Genomic DNA, 17329 nt, shown 5'->3' on the forward strand with positions numbered 1-17329 from the left:
GAGGTACCTCGGTGGCTCGGTTTGAGTATCGACTTCTGACTTCTTCTCAGTCATGATCTCAGGGTTGTGAGATTGAGCCCACTTTGGGCTCAGGTTACCTATTTGAGATTCTTTCTCGCCTTCTCCCTTGAGCCCTCCCCCTACCTCACTCTTGCTCTCTCTCTCAAAAAAAGGAGTAAGCAGCCAGCTGCAGAGGTACACAGGGGGAGATCCAGAGGGCCAGTCTGGGTGGAGTCAGAGTGCGCCTCCCTCCTGACACATGAATGTGCTCACGAGCTCAAGCCCTCCTAACCCTGTTGCTTAGGAGTTTTTCTGAGGTTCCTTTCTGTAGGCACAGTTGATGGAATCAGTGGCTGTGGACCTGAGCTCAATCTCCAGCCCCTCTCCGTCCCCAGAGGTGGGGAGGTCCTGTAAATTCTAACCTCCTAACCACATGGCTGCTTTGTCTAGTGACAGGCCCCCAACCTGAAGCTATGTAGGGCCTACCCCCCGGAGCCAGCTTGTTAGCGTACAGAAGGTGGTAAATTACAAGGGTCTCAGGAGCTATATGCCAGGGACCTGGGACAAAGACCAAATGTGTATTTTTTATTACACTACAGCTGTCTCTTGGAGTTTTATTGTTGATTTTCTAAAAATTCATTCATTCTTGTATTCTGGAAAAGTAATGTCTTCAGTCATCCTTTAAAGGTATCAAATGTGAAACATTTGCCAATCCTACCATCCAGTTATTGAATAGTGCCATAGAAACATTTTTATTTCCTAATTGTCGTAAGTAAAGGGAATGATTTTGAACCGTCGACTTTGATAATACAAGTGTGGGCCGATGATTGATGACTTATGCTAATTATTCTCCCATGATTTGTACATTAGCAGCTTTTAGTATTGTCATACCAAGGGGGAATCTGGGGGAATAATATAATTATTATTTATATAGTGTTCTCTACTTTCTTGTTTTGGCAACATTTGGAAGTTAGGACTGATCCTTAGGGAGCTGAATTTTGTAAAGTTAATTACTTTCCTGCTGCCAGTAGTGATTTATATCTGTGATGTTATATCAGCCAGTCTTATGGGAACAAAAAACAAAATTACTTTTGCTGCAATTACTAACCCACTAGTAGGGTATTCAGGTGTCCCTGGGGAGAGCACAGTATAATAGAGTAATGGCTGGAACTTTCTTTTTCAATATGAACAAAAAGGCATTCTCCACTTTCTTAAGGCCTCTTAGTGCATATATAAGAGAAATCATAACAAGAATTGGGTATAGAGAAAATATAATAAATATAATGATTTTTCTAAAGAGAGGCTAAATTTATGTTTAGTGACCCAAACTAGAGTTCATCCTCCTAGTCTTACAGTCCAAGAAGGAAAGAAAGTTAACAGATTTAGCCTACCAAACATCTTGACCCATTTAGTGAGTACCAGCCAGGTAACTTTAAAATCAAAATTTAAATAAAACATATGTATGTGTATGTATATATGTTATATATTTGTGTGTGCACGTATATACACATTATACACACAGATATAAAATTTCTGTGTCGGGGCTGAAGTTACACTGGTGAGCTCTTTCCTCTTGCTCATAATTTGCCAGCCCATATAGGGTGTGATTTTTATAATGAGAAGATGTGAAATTTATTAAACTATGTGAATATTATAATAGACGGTTTTTGTCTTTTTTTTTTAAGATTTTATCTATTTATTTGACAGAGATCACAAGTACGCAGAGAGGCAGGCAGAGTGAGAGGGAAGCAGGCTCCCTGCTGAGCAGAGAGCCCAATGCGGGACTCGATTCCAGGACCCTGAGATCATGACCCGAGCCGAAGGCAGTGGCTTAACCCACTGAGCCACCTAGGTGCCCCGGTTTTTGTCTTTTTAAAAATCATTCTGCCACTGGATCAAAATATATGCCTTTTAACTAGCATTCATAGCCTGGTTGTGTGTTGCCAATGGCATTATAAAGTTAATATAATATTATGAAATTCGGGATGGGCAGTGACTCTCCAATTTATTTTCATTTCAGTGATCATGTATAGGAAGAATAAATTTTTTTTCAGGAATGCCCAGCTTTCTGATTTTTAGTTGACATGCTAAATTACACATGAAAGCTATCTGGTCTTGAGTGAAGGCCTCAGTTTTGACATTTACAACCTTAGGCAGATGAGTCGTTACTTGGTTTTGAGGTGGCCCAAGGTCCTGGGTAATCTGCTAGGGTGATTCTGTTGAGTTCTCTGATCTACAGATCTCTGTTGAGTTCTGTACCCCATTGCGGAGAGTCAAGGCCCACATTTTGATTTTTGGTTTTGAAGGACTGAGCCTGCAGTAGCTCTCAATTCCAGGCAGTGATCAACTCCTGCACGGGTCTCTTTGGGAAGCCTTCTAACCTTACTAGCACACATCTGGTTGCTTTATAAATTTTATAAATTTTTTATCAAATACTAAATTCAAAAGCAAGAGTGAAATATCTACTCACGGGAAAGAGGTTATCGCCTACAGCTGCATCTCATTAGTATATTGAACTCCTACAGCTGATGTTTTGTTTAGGTAATCTCTCCTAATTGGTGAGAAGTCTTAAGTAAAACACTGGGCATCTGTTAACCTTCTCTTCTCTGCGTGTGTGGTAAATACGTTTACTGTTGCAGTCGCGATCCGAACCATTCTACAGCATGTGATCCAGTGGCATCACCACACCCACAACGTCGTGCAACCACCATCTCAAAAACTTCTTCATCACCCCAAGCAGAAACTCTATAACCATAACTTATTCCTCCTTGCCACAAAGCTTCAAGTAACCACTGTTCTACTTCCAATCTCTATGAATTTGCCTATTCTAGATATTTTATCTAAGTGGAATCATACACTCTGTGTCCTTTCATGTCTTTTTTACGTCTGTTTATTTCACTCAGCCTCATGTTAAGGCTCATCCGTATTGCAGCATGGAGCAGAACTTTATTACTTTCCGTGACTGAGTCGTAGCCCCTTGTAAATCTCTACCTTCTGTCTGCGGACAGACATTCGATTGTTTCCACTTCTTGGCTATTGTGAATACTACTGCAACACAGAAGGCATTTGGGTTTGGAATATTTGAAGGTCTTCAGCATATCTTTTTTTTTTTTTAATCTTCTTTTTTTAAATATTTTATTTATTTATTTGACAGACAGAGATCATGAGTAAGCAGAGAGGCAGGCAGAGAGAGGGAGAAGCAGGCTCCCCACGGAGCAGAGAGTCCAACGCGGGGCTCGATCCCAGGACCCTGAGACCATGACCTGAGCCGAAGGCAGAGGCTTAACCCACTGAGCCACCCAGGCGCCCTCTTCAGCATATCTTGACATAAAGGAGTATTTTCACAATTTGTTTCTTTGCGATAAATAGGAATCTATGCAGTCTTTTCATTGCCTTAATAAATGAAAGCGTTAAAGTCTGCACTTTTTTTGTTAGTTTTGGTGGAGAGACAAATATAAGTGGAGTAACATGGCCCCAGACTTTACTGCGCCTCTTAACCTGTTTTATCAGCTTGAGAATGTTCCTCCGAAGAAGGCTAGGCACATCATCATGGGGCCCCAATACAGAAGATGGCAAGAAATTACTGCCTCTCCCATCCCTGGAAAACTCCAGAAAGTTTAGTTACTCATGGTCTTTGAAAAGGAAAAACTAGTCTAATAAGTCCCTGACCTACAAGATTCAGTCTTAGACATGCTGAGAAATTAGATATCTTTTCTTTTTCTTTAAGAAGTAACTTTTAACTCCACTAAGTTTTATTGTAACTTTTTTTTTCCTTCAGAAGTTACCTAAGTCACTTCTTACAGGTGGTTTCACAGAATATTTTCATCTGGTTTTGGAGATTGTTTAACTTTCTGGGTACTCTCAAATTCAGCCTTGGCAACTCCTTTGCTAAAATATGATTACACAAAAATATATGATTAATTTGCCTTGTTGCTCTAGATTTAGAAATTAATCTTTTTATTTTTATTTTTCCACTGGTCATTGTCTCTAGATAAATCTGAAGAGCCTTTTGACTTATTACATAGTAATTTTATTTACACAGCTTCAGTCCTGAGCTGCCTATAAATTTTTTAATCACTGAAACAATCAAGCTGGATGCGCAGGGATGCCCCTCTGGGACTCAGGGTGGTGGGCTCTGACATACCCACACTCTGGTGACCTGTGGATGGTCTTGGTGTTTTAGCTGGTGGAGGCAGCGACCTCAGACTCTGGACAGTGAACGGGGACCTCGTTGGACATGTGCACTGCAGGGAGATCATCTGTTCCGTTGCCTTCTCTAACCAGCCCGAGGGGGTGTCTATCAATGTGATTGCCGGGGGATTAGAAAATGGAATTGTAAGGTAAGAGGAGTTCTGATTCTCTTTGTTCACTCTTGTTCATAAGGACACAGCAGTCGCAAAAACTAGCCTTAAATATCTAGGCGTGTTCATACTTAATATTTAGAGATTTAAAATCACCTTCAGCTATAGGTTCTTCACTAATCCCTGTTTTATTTTTAAGTAATAAACTTAGCTTGCATGCAGTTTTGAAATTGTATATTGTCTATTAATTGTATAAAAGATTAATATGAAAATTTACCAAATTTTCTTACTCCCACATCTACCCCTTGCAAACCTCCCACAAGTAGCTACTGTTAATGGCTTATTGTGTTTCCTTCCAGATGATTTTTAACAAATAAACAAATATATAGGTGTTTTTTGCGGAGGCAGTTGTAGTTTGCATAATTAGATGATGACTTTTTCCCTCTCTAGGTTATGGAGTACATGGGACCTAAAGCCGGTGCGGGAAATCACATTTCCTAAATCAAATAAGCCTATTGTAAGGTAAACCACCCCCAGATTCTTCATCATATATTTTGTGACTCTACTTTTGTTAGAGATGAAAGCACTGAACTGTGCGATGAGAATCTACTAGACAGCTGACCACTTATCAAACACTAGGTTGACCGGACCTTTTACAAGGAGACACAGTCCATGTCTTTGTGGAGCTTAATATCTGAGTCAGGAGCTCCTAGTTAAAGAGAAGGCATCCTGGGAGGGTGTCCAGGGGAGCTTTTGAATTGTAGAAACTATATATTTTTTCTTTCCTTATTAAAAATACTTGACAGCTGCAGGAATGCGCTTGATAAGACTGATAAACAATCAGTTACCCTTTGTACCACCAACAAATTTGACTTTAAAAATCAATCGGAAGTAAGGGATTTAAATTATACTTTATTAAATTTATTTTCAATGCACTAAATTTAAATATGAATGAACTCCAATTAATTATTTATTAATGTTAACAGTTTTGCCTTTTCCTTTTTCTGGGAAATAAAATATCTCCCTATAATCATCATTTATTTCTATAAAGAGAAAATGTAGCCCCATTATATGATCTGAACTTTCCTAAACTCAAGTATTTGTTAAGTAATAAGAGCACAAACAAGGTGGTAAAAGAAAATGTACAAAGAAGGAACAGAATACACTGACCTCTTTGCTCTGGTTTTGTTCTGTGTCCCTTAGTTAGGGTGGCCTTCACAAAGTCGTCACTATATTAGAATTATACCAGAAACCAGTGAGTCGTAAGCAGTCATTTCATTGGTCTCTCTGCTCCGGTGAAGATATCTTCGCTTCTTTACACTGATTTCTATATGATCACCAATATGCTAATGCAATTTTAAGAGATGATGTACATGTGGGATTTCTTTTGACAGCCTTACGTTTTCCTGTGACGGCCACCATCTGTACACAGCAAATAGTGACGGGACTGTGATCGCCTGGTGTCGGAAGGACCAACAACGCCTGAAACAGCCAATGTTCTATTCCTTCCTTAGCAGCTATGCAGCTGGATGAATGAGAGAGAACTTCACTTCTCCAAAGCACTTTAGCTCCAAACTAGATGTGTGGACCTCACCAGTTTTAGGAGGTTGAACTTGAAGAAATGGATGACCAAACACATCATCCAAATAATGATCATCTGCAGGACATTCTGCGGCCTCCCAAGGTCCGGAGAGAACAGTTTTGTTCTAATTTTGTGATCATCTAGAGGGTTGTGTGTGTTCTAACCAACAAGGTGTAAGTCCTACGCGATAAATTAAAATTGTATTTTTAAAGTGTTTACCCACAAGGTTATTCTAAAGAAAGAATTGGGGTCTCTCCTTTTTTCTATTATTCCAAAAAGACCAGGAGAATTTAAATTGGTTAGCTAGTTGTTTATATAAAATACTCTAAAAATTATATTTTAAAAGTTTTATGCCGAAATAATCTACCTTCCCCCATCCCCTGACACACACACACAAAATTAAAGAAGGGGATAAGAAGTTAGAACTTGCAAAGTGCTTTCTTTGAGAAGTAAATTATTCAGTAGGTGCCTCTGCACCAAACGTTTTATGGAAGATCTGAATACTAAAAACAAACTACTCGTGAATCTTAGTGTTGGCAGGTTTTTTTCTAGTTGCCTGCTTAGCTCAAAGAGGAACCAGAACTTTTTGACAGCCACAAACACACATCTAATTTCAGATACATTCTGTTTTTTCATAAAAAATTCTGCTTAAAATTCATAACACTAGATACTGAATACCCTAAGATTTAAACACAATGATAATTATTTTAATATCTGCCATCTATAGAGCACTGAATACTTAACAGTTTGCAATAGAAAGCCTCCACTATGGAGAAAGATGGCGCAGATACTAAGAGTCTATTCTAGATAAGACATTAAATCTAATGGGCAGGGTATGTTTTCTTCCATAAAACAGAATTACAAAAGAAAGGAGACAGCCTACTCTGTTTCCCACAGGATGCTGAATAATTCTTGTAGGAAACTGTCTGCTCTGTTTCTACTAATCTATACGGCCTGAGAATTCTGGGAACAACAGAAAGGTCTAAGTATATGCCACAGAGAACTTGCACACCATGAAGACAGAATTCCTAAAAATCTCTACTATAGTCTGTCTCTACCATTACGGCTCTATTTTGGGGTGCTGCTTATTGGCTTTGAGAACACTGTAAAATAAGCTCAGTAAGATGTTACCATGGGGTAAAAATATGTATTCCTGCCTAAGAATAACTTGCGTGTTTGTTATGGAAATTCACTTCATATGGTGTTTACAGAACTACTTTTGTAACTTCCAGACTTTCTAAAACATTCTGCTTAAAAACTGCATAAAACACAATTCCAACATCTCTGCCACTGAGATGTGGGCAAGAGGAAGCGAGTGGCCACGGGTGCTTGTCACTGGAGCAGCATACATCCCTCAGAACGGCTCACGGCCCACGTTGACACCGCGGTTTGCCCAGGCCAGCTCGGAGCTCTGAGGTCCAGCTGGGTGCAGAGATGACATTATTCCTATTCACGTTGAAGTGATTTGCTTTGTTAAAAGAAAAAAAAAATTGCAGCTACTGTCTGGCTTTCGTTTTTTTCTACCAAGAACTTGGAACTAGTCCCCTATTAGAATAGGGTTGCTACTCAGTCTTCTTTGTTTTTTTAAGGCCGAATTCCATCATTTATTTAAAGAGAAAATATGCAAAGTAACTGGTCTTGTTAAGAGTGCAATATTATATTTTTATGTAAAAATAAAAATTAATTAGGGGGGATTATTTATTCAGCATGAAACTTAATATGTATATGTTTGAAACACTTCATAATGTGCATGTTGCTGTAAACATTTCTGTAATATATCACAAGCTCTGTTATCTTTGTATACACTGCCACTTCAAATTGGGAATAAATTTCATAAAAATAGATTTAAAGACCTATTCTTTATACAATATAAATATTTACGACTAGAGCTCAGATTGGTGGCTTTTTCGCTTTGTAACCCAGATAGGTTCTTTCTTTAGCTCCCCTATACATTGATGTCACAAAGAAAAGATAACTTTCATTTCTTAATTATATTTTTAAAAGATTTTATTTATTTATTTGAGAGAGAGAGAGCGCATATTTATTTGGGAGAGGGAGGCAGAGGCCCTCCCCACTGAGCACGCAGCCCGGCACAGGCCTGTATTCCAGGATCCTGGGATCATGACCTGAGCCGAAGGCAGACACTTAACTGACTGAGCCAACCAGGTGCCCTTAATTGTATTTTTATGAGAAATTATATTTCAGCCCTTTATTTTAATACCCTTTATACCAATGCTTTATTTAATATCTTTACATAGAGTTTAGACAGAAGTGTCCAGGTCAAACCACACTTTTTAAAGAAAAAAACATGTGCCCCTCCTACCCCCGAGAGCCCATGTATAATGCACCATGTACAGGCACTGCCCTGGGTGCTGGACACACAGTCGTTTCTTGCACTCCCAGAGGTTACTGGCTGGAGAGAGAAGTGTGCTGTCAGGAACCCACGGTGTGTACGCCTACACAATACGCTAAGTGCTGTTAAGGAGGAGTGTAGGGTCCTCTGAGTGAATATAACAGGAAGATTTGAGTTCAGATCAAAAGGATCTGGGAAAGCCTCTAGAGAAAGTGAAATTTTTGTTGAAATGGACGAATAGAAATCTGACAGGTGAGGATGGGAGATGTGTTCGGGTCAATGCATTTACGAATGCCTGAGGCAGGACCATCAGTGAACCAGGCCCAGTGAAGGAGCGAGCCTTGGCTACACTCCTCAGCTGCTCTGGCGGGCATCGCAAAGGGGTGTGTGAACTCAACAAACACCAACCCAAGACCCCAGAATTCTTCTTTTTTTTTTTATAATTTTTAATATTTTTTTATAAACATATATTTTTATCCCCAGGGGTACAGGTCTGTGAATCGCCAGGTTTACACACTTCACAGCACTCACCTTAGCATATACCCTCCCCAATGTCCATAACCCCACCCCCCTCTCCCAAGCCCCCTCCCCCCAGCAACCCTCAGTTTGTTTTGTGAGCTTACGAGTCACTTATGGTTTGTCTCCTTCCCGATCCCATCTTGTTTCATTTATTCTTTTACTCTGCCTTGCATCTGAGAGGTTTTAAGGGTCTTCAAGATTAGAACACCTGTTTCTAGGTGTCTGTCCCCAAAAGAACTCAGGAGTAGCATCTAGCAGTGTAAGCCTCCAACCCAAATATCCCCCCCCTTACCTGCAAATCTCAGATCACCTCTTCCTTCAAGTACATTCACTGAATGCCAGTTATGCGCAAGTCCCAGGCTCGGTGATGGAGCCGGGTAAGAGAAGAGTAAGGAAATCCTAGCCCTTCAGAGCTCATACCTGGTGATCTGCTTCTCATTATTTTGGATGACTTATTAGTATTTTCAACCCAAGAAAGAACTACAGGGTGTTCCTGTTCAGGGTGGTGACATAGGAGGATCATGAACCCACCTCCTCCCACAGTTACAGTGAATATACAGCTACATGCATATAGGAAAATTCCCTGTGAAAGAAATCCCAAAACTGAGCAACTCTTATATATTATTGGGGACTGGGGGGGGGGGGTGGGAACAACCACCACCAAAATGGTTAGGAGAGGCTGAGACACAATGTCACCATAAACCACACTCAGTATGGCAACCCACAAATAGCAGAGAACTTCAAACCTTGAGTTTCTCCTGGAGAAGCAAAGGTTTGAACCTTACATCTGACACCTAAATTTTAAGACCTGCTGCTGAGTGAAGAGACCCCAAAACATCTAGCTTTGAAAGACAATGGGGCTTGCATCCACAAGACCACAAGCTTACAGCAAACTGAGAAACACATCTTAAAGGGGTCTTGCGGACTCAAACCCCAGGGGCACGGTGTAGAGGCAGCTGACTGAAATGCAACACATCTTTCTGTGAAAGAGAAAGACTTTCTGTTGTTTATCTTAAAAGATTCAGTCAGAGTGTCAGACATTTAATATAACACACATCTAGAGGCCACTGGAATACTTCTCAAAGCCTGTGGAGTCTGGTAAGTACCACCTTTGTACTGTCCCTCTGCCTTGCTCCAGGTGTCTCTTAGGAGCTTGTGCATATGTCTGTGTCCCTAGTTTTTGCAGCTGCCACCTAGGGAACACCCCTGATCATGGGCTACGGTGGCCGGTGGGGCTTCTGTTCAATGCTCTCACAGGACTGTAACAAATGGAGAAATAGTCCCTACCCAGTGACCCACTCAAGGCACAGCACTGAGGCAGCAGGCATAAACCCCAGTCTTTCCCTGGGGGGTTATTATTAATAAACAATAAAGAGTCTACTAGCTTATCTTCATACCTGTGGCAAGCAGTGTTGGGTGTGGAGGCTTCTAATTAAACACATCTGCAGTCCTCTCCAAAGATCAGGGAGAGCAGTAGGCACCATCTTCATGTTCTCCCTCTGCCCTGCCCCAGGGTGCCAGTGTCTCCAAGAAAGGAGATTATGTACATATCTGGCATCCCTATTTTTGTGGGATGCCTTTAATAGGTGGGCCCTGGGTGCCAGTGGGGCTGGTGTTCGTGGGTTCAATGGGACAACAAAGAAACTATTCTTTTTTTTTTTTTTAAGATTTTATTCATTTATTTGACAGACAGAGATCACAAGTAGGCAGACAGGCTGGCAGAGAGAGAGGAGGAAGCAGGCTCCCCACTGAGCAGAGAGCCTGACGCGGGGCTCGATCCCAGGACCCTGGGATCATGACCCGAGCTGAAGGCAGAGGCTTTAACCCACTACTGGCTAACACCCCAGGGCTCAGTGCAGAGGGAGCAGATAGAAATACCCATTTTCCAGTCTTCCCATTAAAGAGGTATATTTGCATACCTTAAAAGCTGCTGCCTGAAGGTATGGCTTCCAGTGAGCCTGAATCTAGGTGCTGACTGAGATCCTCCCTTAGATACACTGACTGATCTTGGCCCACCCTCGACTTCTGAGGCCACTAAGAACCACTAAGACACCTGGATAATCACGAAGCTTCAAAGAGACAGCCAGAAGCTAGGGCAGGATTGAACAATAAGGTTCACCTCCTACAAGAGGCCACTCCTTCAAGACTGAGAGAAGTGGCTGTTTTATTTAATGCATAGAAACCAACAGAGAAAGTCAAGGAAAATAAAGAAACAGAGAAATATGTTCCAAATGAAAGAATGAGATAAAATCTTAGAGAAACACCTTAATGAAACAGATAAGTGGTTTATTTGAGAAAGATTTCAAAATAATGGTCATACAGATGCTCACCACGGTTGGGAGAACAAGGCATGAATAAAGTGAGAATACTAACAAAGAGAAGGAAAATAAAAGAATGTACCAAATAATAGGAAAATATAGGAAATCACGGAGTTGAAGAATAACTGAACTGAAAAATACAATAAAGGGGTTCAAGAGCAGACTAGATGGAGAATGAGAAAGGATCAGTGAATTCAAAGATAGGGCAGTGGGACTGCACTATGAGAGCAGAAAAAAAAAAAAGTAAAGATAGGTTCAGTGGCATATAGGACAACATCAAACAGACCAGACTTCACAATACAACAGTCCCAGAAGAAGAGAGTGAGAGGGGGCAGAAGACTTGTTTGGAGAAATAATGGCTGAAAACCTCCCTAACCTGGGAAAGAAACAGTCATCCAGATCTGGAAAACCCATAGAGTTCCAATAAGATAAATCCAAAGAGATCCACACCAAGACACACTATAATTAAAGCATCAAAAACTAAAGAGCTACAAAGTCAATGTTTGAAAAGTAAGTCGGGGGTGCCTGGTTGGCTCAGTTGGTTAAGCAACTGCCTTCAGCTCAGGTCATGATCCTGGATTGAGTCCCATCCCACATCAGGCTCCCTGCTCAGTGGGGAGTCTGCTTCTCCTGCTGACCTCTCTCCTCTCATGCTTTCTCTCTCTCATTCTCTCTCTCTCAAATAAGTAAAATCTTTCTTTAAAAATTTAAAAAAAAAAAGAAAAGAAAAATTAGTAGGGAGGAAAGAAACTCAGTTGCCTAATATTTGGAGATTGAAACTATTGTATGCTTCTTGGATTATTCATGTTACCTTTACTAATTAACCTCAGCTATTCCCAGCTTGTCCCAAATTGGGGGCAATATGTCCCCATTTGTTCCAATCTGTCCTAATTCTTGGACAACTGTATTATTTTTCAAAATCCTCCCCTTCTCAGGATCACACTCTATATACTATGAAGCCAAAGCACTTCAAAATTTTATAGGCTTAAAACCTTTAAGAAAACCAACTGAAAAGCGTTAAGAGTTAGGTTGAGCAGAGTAGACAGCCAACTGAAGTAAGTCAAGATTGAGGTCAAAGGAAAGCAAAAAAGGTTTTAGGTTCAGCACAAACTGGTATTTTGGAGTATCACATTACACAGTATTTATCTGACATTTCCCCCAGGTTATGTCCAATTTAAACTCCACAATTTAAAAAGCAGCTACATTTGCTAATACAAAATGTGTACATTTGAATGGCCAATGAGATGGAAAAGAGATACCACTAGTTTAATTGTGTGTTATATGACCTGAACAGAAAAATACATCCTGCCACTTTGGGGACACTGGGTTGCAACTCAGCTATTTGAGAGAAATTAAACAATGCAATGTGACCTTTGAGGTCAAAACAACTAGGTGATTGTTTGAGGCTGGGCTGTAATATTCTAATTCAAGTGCTAAGCATGTTTCTCCTCTCCTATAAACATATATAAGTTTTGAAAACAACCAAAAGTCTTTCAGTACTGAATCTGATAAATAAAATATTTGATAACAGTTTTAGTCAAAAACAAAGTACAATTACAAGGTAGTAAGAAAATTATGATCCTGCAGGTAATTCCATAAGAGGAGTTTTTAAATGTTTTGAGCAATTTACAGTATCATGGGGTAGAGTAGGTACATACTAGAAAAGAAGGATGGATGGATGGATGGATGGATGGATGGATCAGGAGGTGGAGGTAGGTGGACCACCAAGGGATGGGTGGGTGAACAGATGGACAGAGAGTAAGCCACATTTGGTTGTTTCTTTGCTTGTTTTCAAGAAAACACTCTAACCCAAACTACCAAGTTCTGAGTTGCCCTTCCTTATCTTTGAATAAGTCTTCCTCAGAGTATGAAGCCCACGCTGGGCTTATCTTCACTTTCACACTTTCCTCAAGTTTATTCTTTGCTAAGAAGCTCCTTCCATTAGAGTGAATTTATTTTAGTTCTGCCCGAAGAGTCCCTAATTCCTTTCTTGTCTATGGTTTTAGTAGATCACAGTTCTTCTATGTTTATCTCAGGATAATTCTATTACAAATATTAAAGTAGGATAAGAATGACAGAGCCATATATTCATGGACGTTTAGGTATTCCAATATCTCCTTATAGATCCACCAAAGAGAAGTTCTTGTAGACCCCTATTTAAACCAAAAATTTGGCTATCACTCAGCGATGCATTATGCCAGAAGCAAGCAGTCTTTCAATCCAGTAATCCTTAGAATCATACTGGGAAAACCAACAATAAAGGGAAAATCATATAAGCAAATAGAAAAAGATTTATTACATTCCAAAAAACAAAGGTAATAATACTGTAGATCTCTTACGGGAAACTATGAAAGCACAATGCTTGATATCTTTAAACAGCTTCAAACTGTCAAACTAGAAAAAGATCCCTCAAAAATGAAGGCAATATATAGACTTATTCAGAATAACAAAAGCTGAGATAATTTCTCATCAGCAGATCTACAAGGCATGGTAAAAAAAAATGTTCTTCAGGTAGGAGGAAATGATACCACATAAAAACTGCGTCTTCACAAATGAATGAAGGGCACCAGAAGTGGTAAATATAAAAGACTTTTTAAAAAATCATTTCAAATTTTTTACATAAGAAAACTGACAACTTAAAGCAAAAATAATATGTTGTGGGATTTATTATATACATAAAAGGAAAATATGACAAAATAATTCAAAGGCTGGAAGAAGAGAAATGGAAATACTGTTGTAAAAACCTTATAGTAAATAAGTAGTATAATGGTATTTGAAGGTAGACTGCGGTAAGTTTAAGATGCTTATTATAAACCATGAGAGAGAGAGAGAGAAAGAGAAAGAATAAAAGCCAATACTTGAAATAAAGTGGAATACTAAAGTATACTCCGTTAATTCAAAAGGAGACAGGAAAAAAGAAATGACAAGTAAAAGGACAAGCAGAAAACAAAGAGCAAGATTGTCGATTTAAACCCAACCGTATGGGGCGCCTGGGTGGCTCAGTGGGTTAAGCCGCTGCCTTCGGCTCAGGTCATGATCTCCGGGTCCTGGGATCGAGTCCCGCATCGGGGTCTCTGCTCAGCAGGGAGCCTGCTTCCCTCTCTCTCTCTCTGCCTGCCTCTCTGTCTACTTGTGATTTCTCTCTGTCAAATAAATAAATAAAATCTTAAAAAAAAAAAAAAAACCCAACCGTATGATAACTATGTGAGAAGTAGATGACCTCAACACTACCAAGTAAAGGGCACAGTTTCCCAGGCTGAATTAAAAAACAAGATCCAACTCTGTGTTGTCTTCAAGAGTAGAGAACCCCACTTCAAGAATAAAGACACAGGTTAAAGTCAAAGGATGGGAAAGGATACGCCATGCAAACACCAGTCTAAGAAATCTGTAGTGTCCATATCGACACCGGACAAAGAGCTGAGAACAAGGACTATTACCAGGGACAAAGGAAGGAAGATGGGTGTCCCGGGTCCTAACAGTCTTGGGTGATAAACAGGGATGGACAGAATCAGAATCCCCTGGGGGACTTAAAACACAGATTGCTGGGTTCAGTCCCCAGAGTTTGTAGGGCTGGGGTCAAATCTGATAATTTGCATTTCTAGTAAGTTCCCAGGTAGTGCTGATACTGCTGTGTGCTGATGGGATCCACTCGGGGACCCACCCCGACTCTCTTCTTTGTTTTTGAAGTGGACATGTCAGCCTTAACGGATAGTGTAATAAACTAGAAAGATAAAATAAGCAAGTAGGGTATCTGGAAGTGTAGGTACTGATTTCCCTTACAATTGATTACTTGGGCTTGCCTGAGATAGGACTTGGGATGATAGGAAACCAGGATTTTGCCTTAGCCAACCAAGTGGGGAGGGGCAAGAAATACAGGAGAAAACGGAGTGCCGGGGTAGCTCAGTTGGTTAAGTGTTTGACTTTGGCTCAGGTCATGATCCTGGGGTCCTGGGATCCAGCTGCCTGGGGCTCCCTGTTCCCCCAGGGAGTCGGCTTCGCTCCCTCCTTCTGTCCCCCCCCTTTTCTCAAGCTCTGCTCTCTCGAATAAATACATAATCTTTAAAAAGAAAGAAAAAGAAATACAGGAGAAATACCGGGGGGGGGGAGGATAGAAATAATGAATCCAGTTTGGGATTTGTTGAATTTTTAGTGCAGTACCCATATACCTTTCTTACTTTTAAAAAAAGGTCAGTGCTGTAGGTATATTTACGGCCTTCATCCTTTTACCATAGTTAAATTCTGCATCTTAAATGGGCACTTGCAAGCTGTGAAGAAAATCTACGTTGAGATGTTTGCTGGCCCCAGGTGGGCACTTCTGAACTCCACATTTGCATCGTCAGACGCTCGAGTCAGCAAAGCTGCATATTTGTCTGGGGCAAATGTCAAGTCCGTGGGGATCCGAGATCTAAGAAACAAGTGATCCCTGCGCCGTGTGCATCCAGGCGCTGCTGCCCGACGGTGGACCAGGCCGGCGATCTCCAGGCGACAGGTCCTAACTGTCGGCCATGATTTCACATGGTTGCAGGAACGGAGCTCGCCTCGGCCTCCTTTTCCTACCCACCCCGCTCACAGCGCCTAAAACGTCGTCGCTGCTTCCCTGCTGCCGCGACTCTGTGTCGTCTCACCCGCAGGCAGCCACGGACGGCGGCCACGCTGTTCCCCCCGGAGGCAGGGGCTGTGGTTACGCGGTCCAAACTGCCCCCGCCGGGGAACGCCGGTGCGAAACGGCCGCGGACTCCCCGCGCAACGGGCTCCCGCTCTCCCGCGCACAGAGAACCCGCGCCCGCCCTGCTGGCCGCGCCCCGGCGGTGGGCCTGCTCCGCGGCCCCTTCCTCGCCCGCCGCGCGGCGACGTCAGCGCGGCCCTTCGGCCGGAGAGCGCGACGGCGCCTCGTGAATCCTCACGAGTCGGGAGCGTCTCTCCATTCGCCTCCTTCTCGGGGGCCGGGGCGGATGGTGCATTTCTTGGGGCGGCTGGAAACGGGCTCACCCCGCCTCGCTGGCCCGGGAACTAACCCCCAGGCCCGGGGGAGGCCGCGGGAGGCTCAGGGGCGGGAATCCCGCGAGGACCGCGGCCCCGCGACCCCACCGCCCCCCCCACGGCCACCGCCCCGCCCCCAGCCCCTGGGCGGTGCGCGCGTCCTGACCGGAGCTCCCGGCCCCGCGGGGGCGCGCGGCCGGCCGGGGGGCGAGCGGGGCGGGGCGAGGGGCGCAGGCGGGGGGCGCGGGGCGTGCGCGGAGCCCTGGCGCGGGAGCCCCGGTGACGCACCAGTGACGTCGGCGGCGGCGGGCGGGATTTCCCGGCCCCTCCCGGACGCCCGGCGAGACCCTGCCGCGGAGTGGGCGCGACCAACGTGGAAGGAGGGCGGCGGGGGTCCGGAGTCCCGCGCCCCGCACTCCGTCGGGCCCTCTCGTGCTCCAGGAGCCCTGCACCGGGGGCGGGGAGCAGACAAAGTACTTTGGGTCTGGGTGACTTCGGTGGCGCGCGGGCCACGGGCTCGCCCCCCACGCCCCTCCCCCCGCTCCCCGCACCCCGCACCCCCGCCCCCATCCTCACGTCGTCTCTCCCCGGCCCGGGCGGGGCTGCTGACGCGGCTCGGAGACCCCGGGGGTGGCGGGCGGGGCGGGGCGCGCCTTCCCACCGCGAGCCCGTGAGCGCCGAGGCGCGCGGGAGCCGGGGCGCGGAGTCGGAGCCGCCCCCCGGCCGAGGAGCGATGCCGCGCGGTCTGGCCGCCCCCAGCGAGCGCCGCGCCGGAGACAAAGCCCGCGCGTGAGCTGCGCCCTCGGCCCGCGCGCCCCGCTCCGGGTAAGTGGGCGTCCGGCCGGCGGGCCGGGCCCAGTGTGCCGTGGGGGAACGGACGGCCCGGCCCTGGTTCGCGAGTCCCGGGCGAGCCAGAAGCCAAAGGGCAACTCGGGCGGGAAAGTCCCTGCAACTGGAGACACGGTTTGGTGCGCGCGTCGTCCCGCCGCCGTCAGTGGGGCGCGCGACACCCGTACCTGGGGTTCCCCGGCCGCCTTCCCCAGCCGGCCTTCCCGCGGCCGCACAGGTGGGCTTCGGCGGTGGGCGCCGGCAGGTGAGCGCGCCCCTCGAACCCACGACCCGCGGCAGGGCCCTCAGCGACCCCGAGCGCGGGCTTGGACGACTGCTCCGAACGCTGGGCGGGGGGGAGGCTCGGGGTGGCCGGCGTCTCCCGATCTCTGGGGCTTGAGCTGAGGGAGGCTCCGGGGGCCCCTTTCCATATGTAGGTCGCGAACAC

General features: G+C 44.3%; 2 protein-coding genes across 4 annotated transcripts in view; both read left to right on the top strand.

The window, feature by feature from the left end:
- LYST (lysosomal trafficking regulator) overlaps nucleotides 1-7727 on the top strand; it is a 188442-nt gene extending 180715 nt beyond the window's left edge. For all 3 annotated transcript variants that reach the window (XM_044239321.1, XM_044239320.1, XM_044239322.1), the window contains 3 exons: nucleotides 4184-4340; nucleotides 4752-4823; nucleotides 5696-7727. In XM_044239321.1, coding sequence (XP_044095256.1) covers nucleotides 4184-4340; nucleotides 4752-4823; nucleotides 5696-5834 — 368 coding nt within the window. In that variant the 3' untranslated portion in view covers nucleotides 5835-7727. The remainder of the gene's footprint in view (nucleotides 1-4183; nucleotides 4341-4751; nucleotides 4824-5695) is intronic.
- An 8969-nt stretch (nucleotides 7728-16696) lies between these two features.
- GNG4 (G protein subunit gamma 4) overlaps nucleotides 16697-17329 on the top strand; it is a 60079-nt gene continuing 59446 nt past the window's right edge. The window contains exon 1 of the mRNA XM_044236543.1: nucleotides 16697-16878. The gene's annotated coding sequence lies outside the window, so the exon portion shown is untranslated. The remainder of the gene's footprint in view (nucleotides 16879-17329) is intronic.

Source organism: Neovison vison, chromosome 2, assembly GCF_020171115.1.
Source record: "Neovison vison isolate M4711 chromosome 2, ASM_NN_V1, whole genome shotgun sequence".
In the NCBI taxonomy this organism is placed as follows: domain Eukaryota; kingdom Metazoa; phylum Chordata; class Mammalia; order Carnivora; family Mustelidae; genus Neogale; species Neogale vison.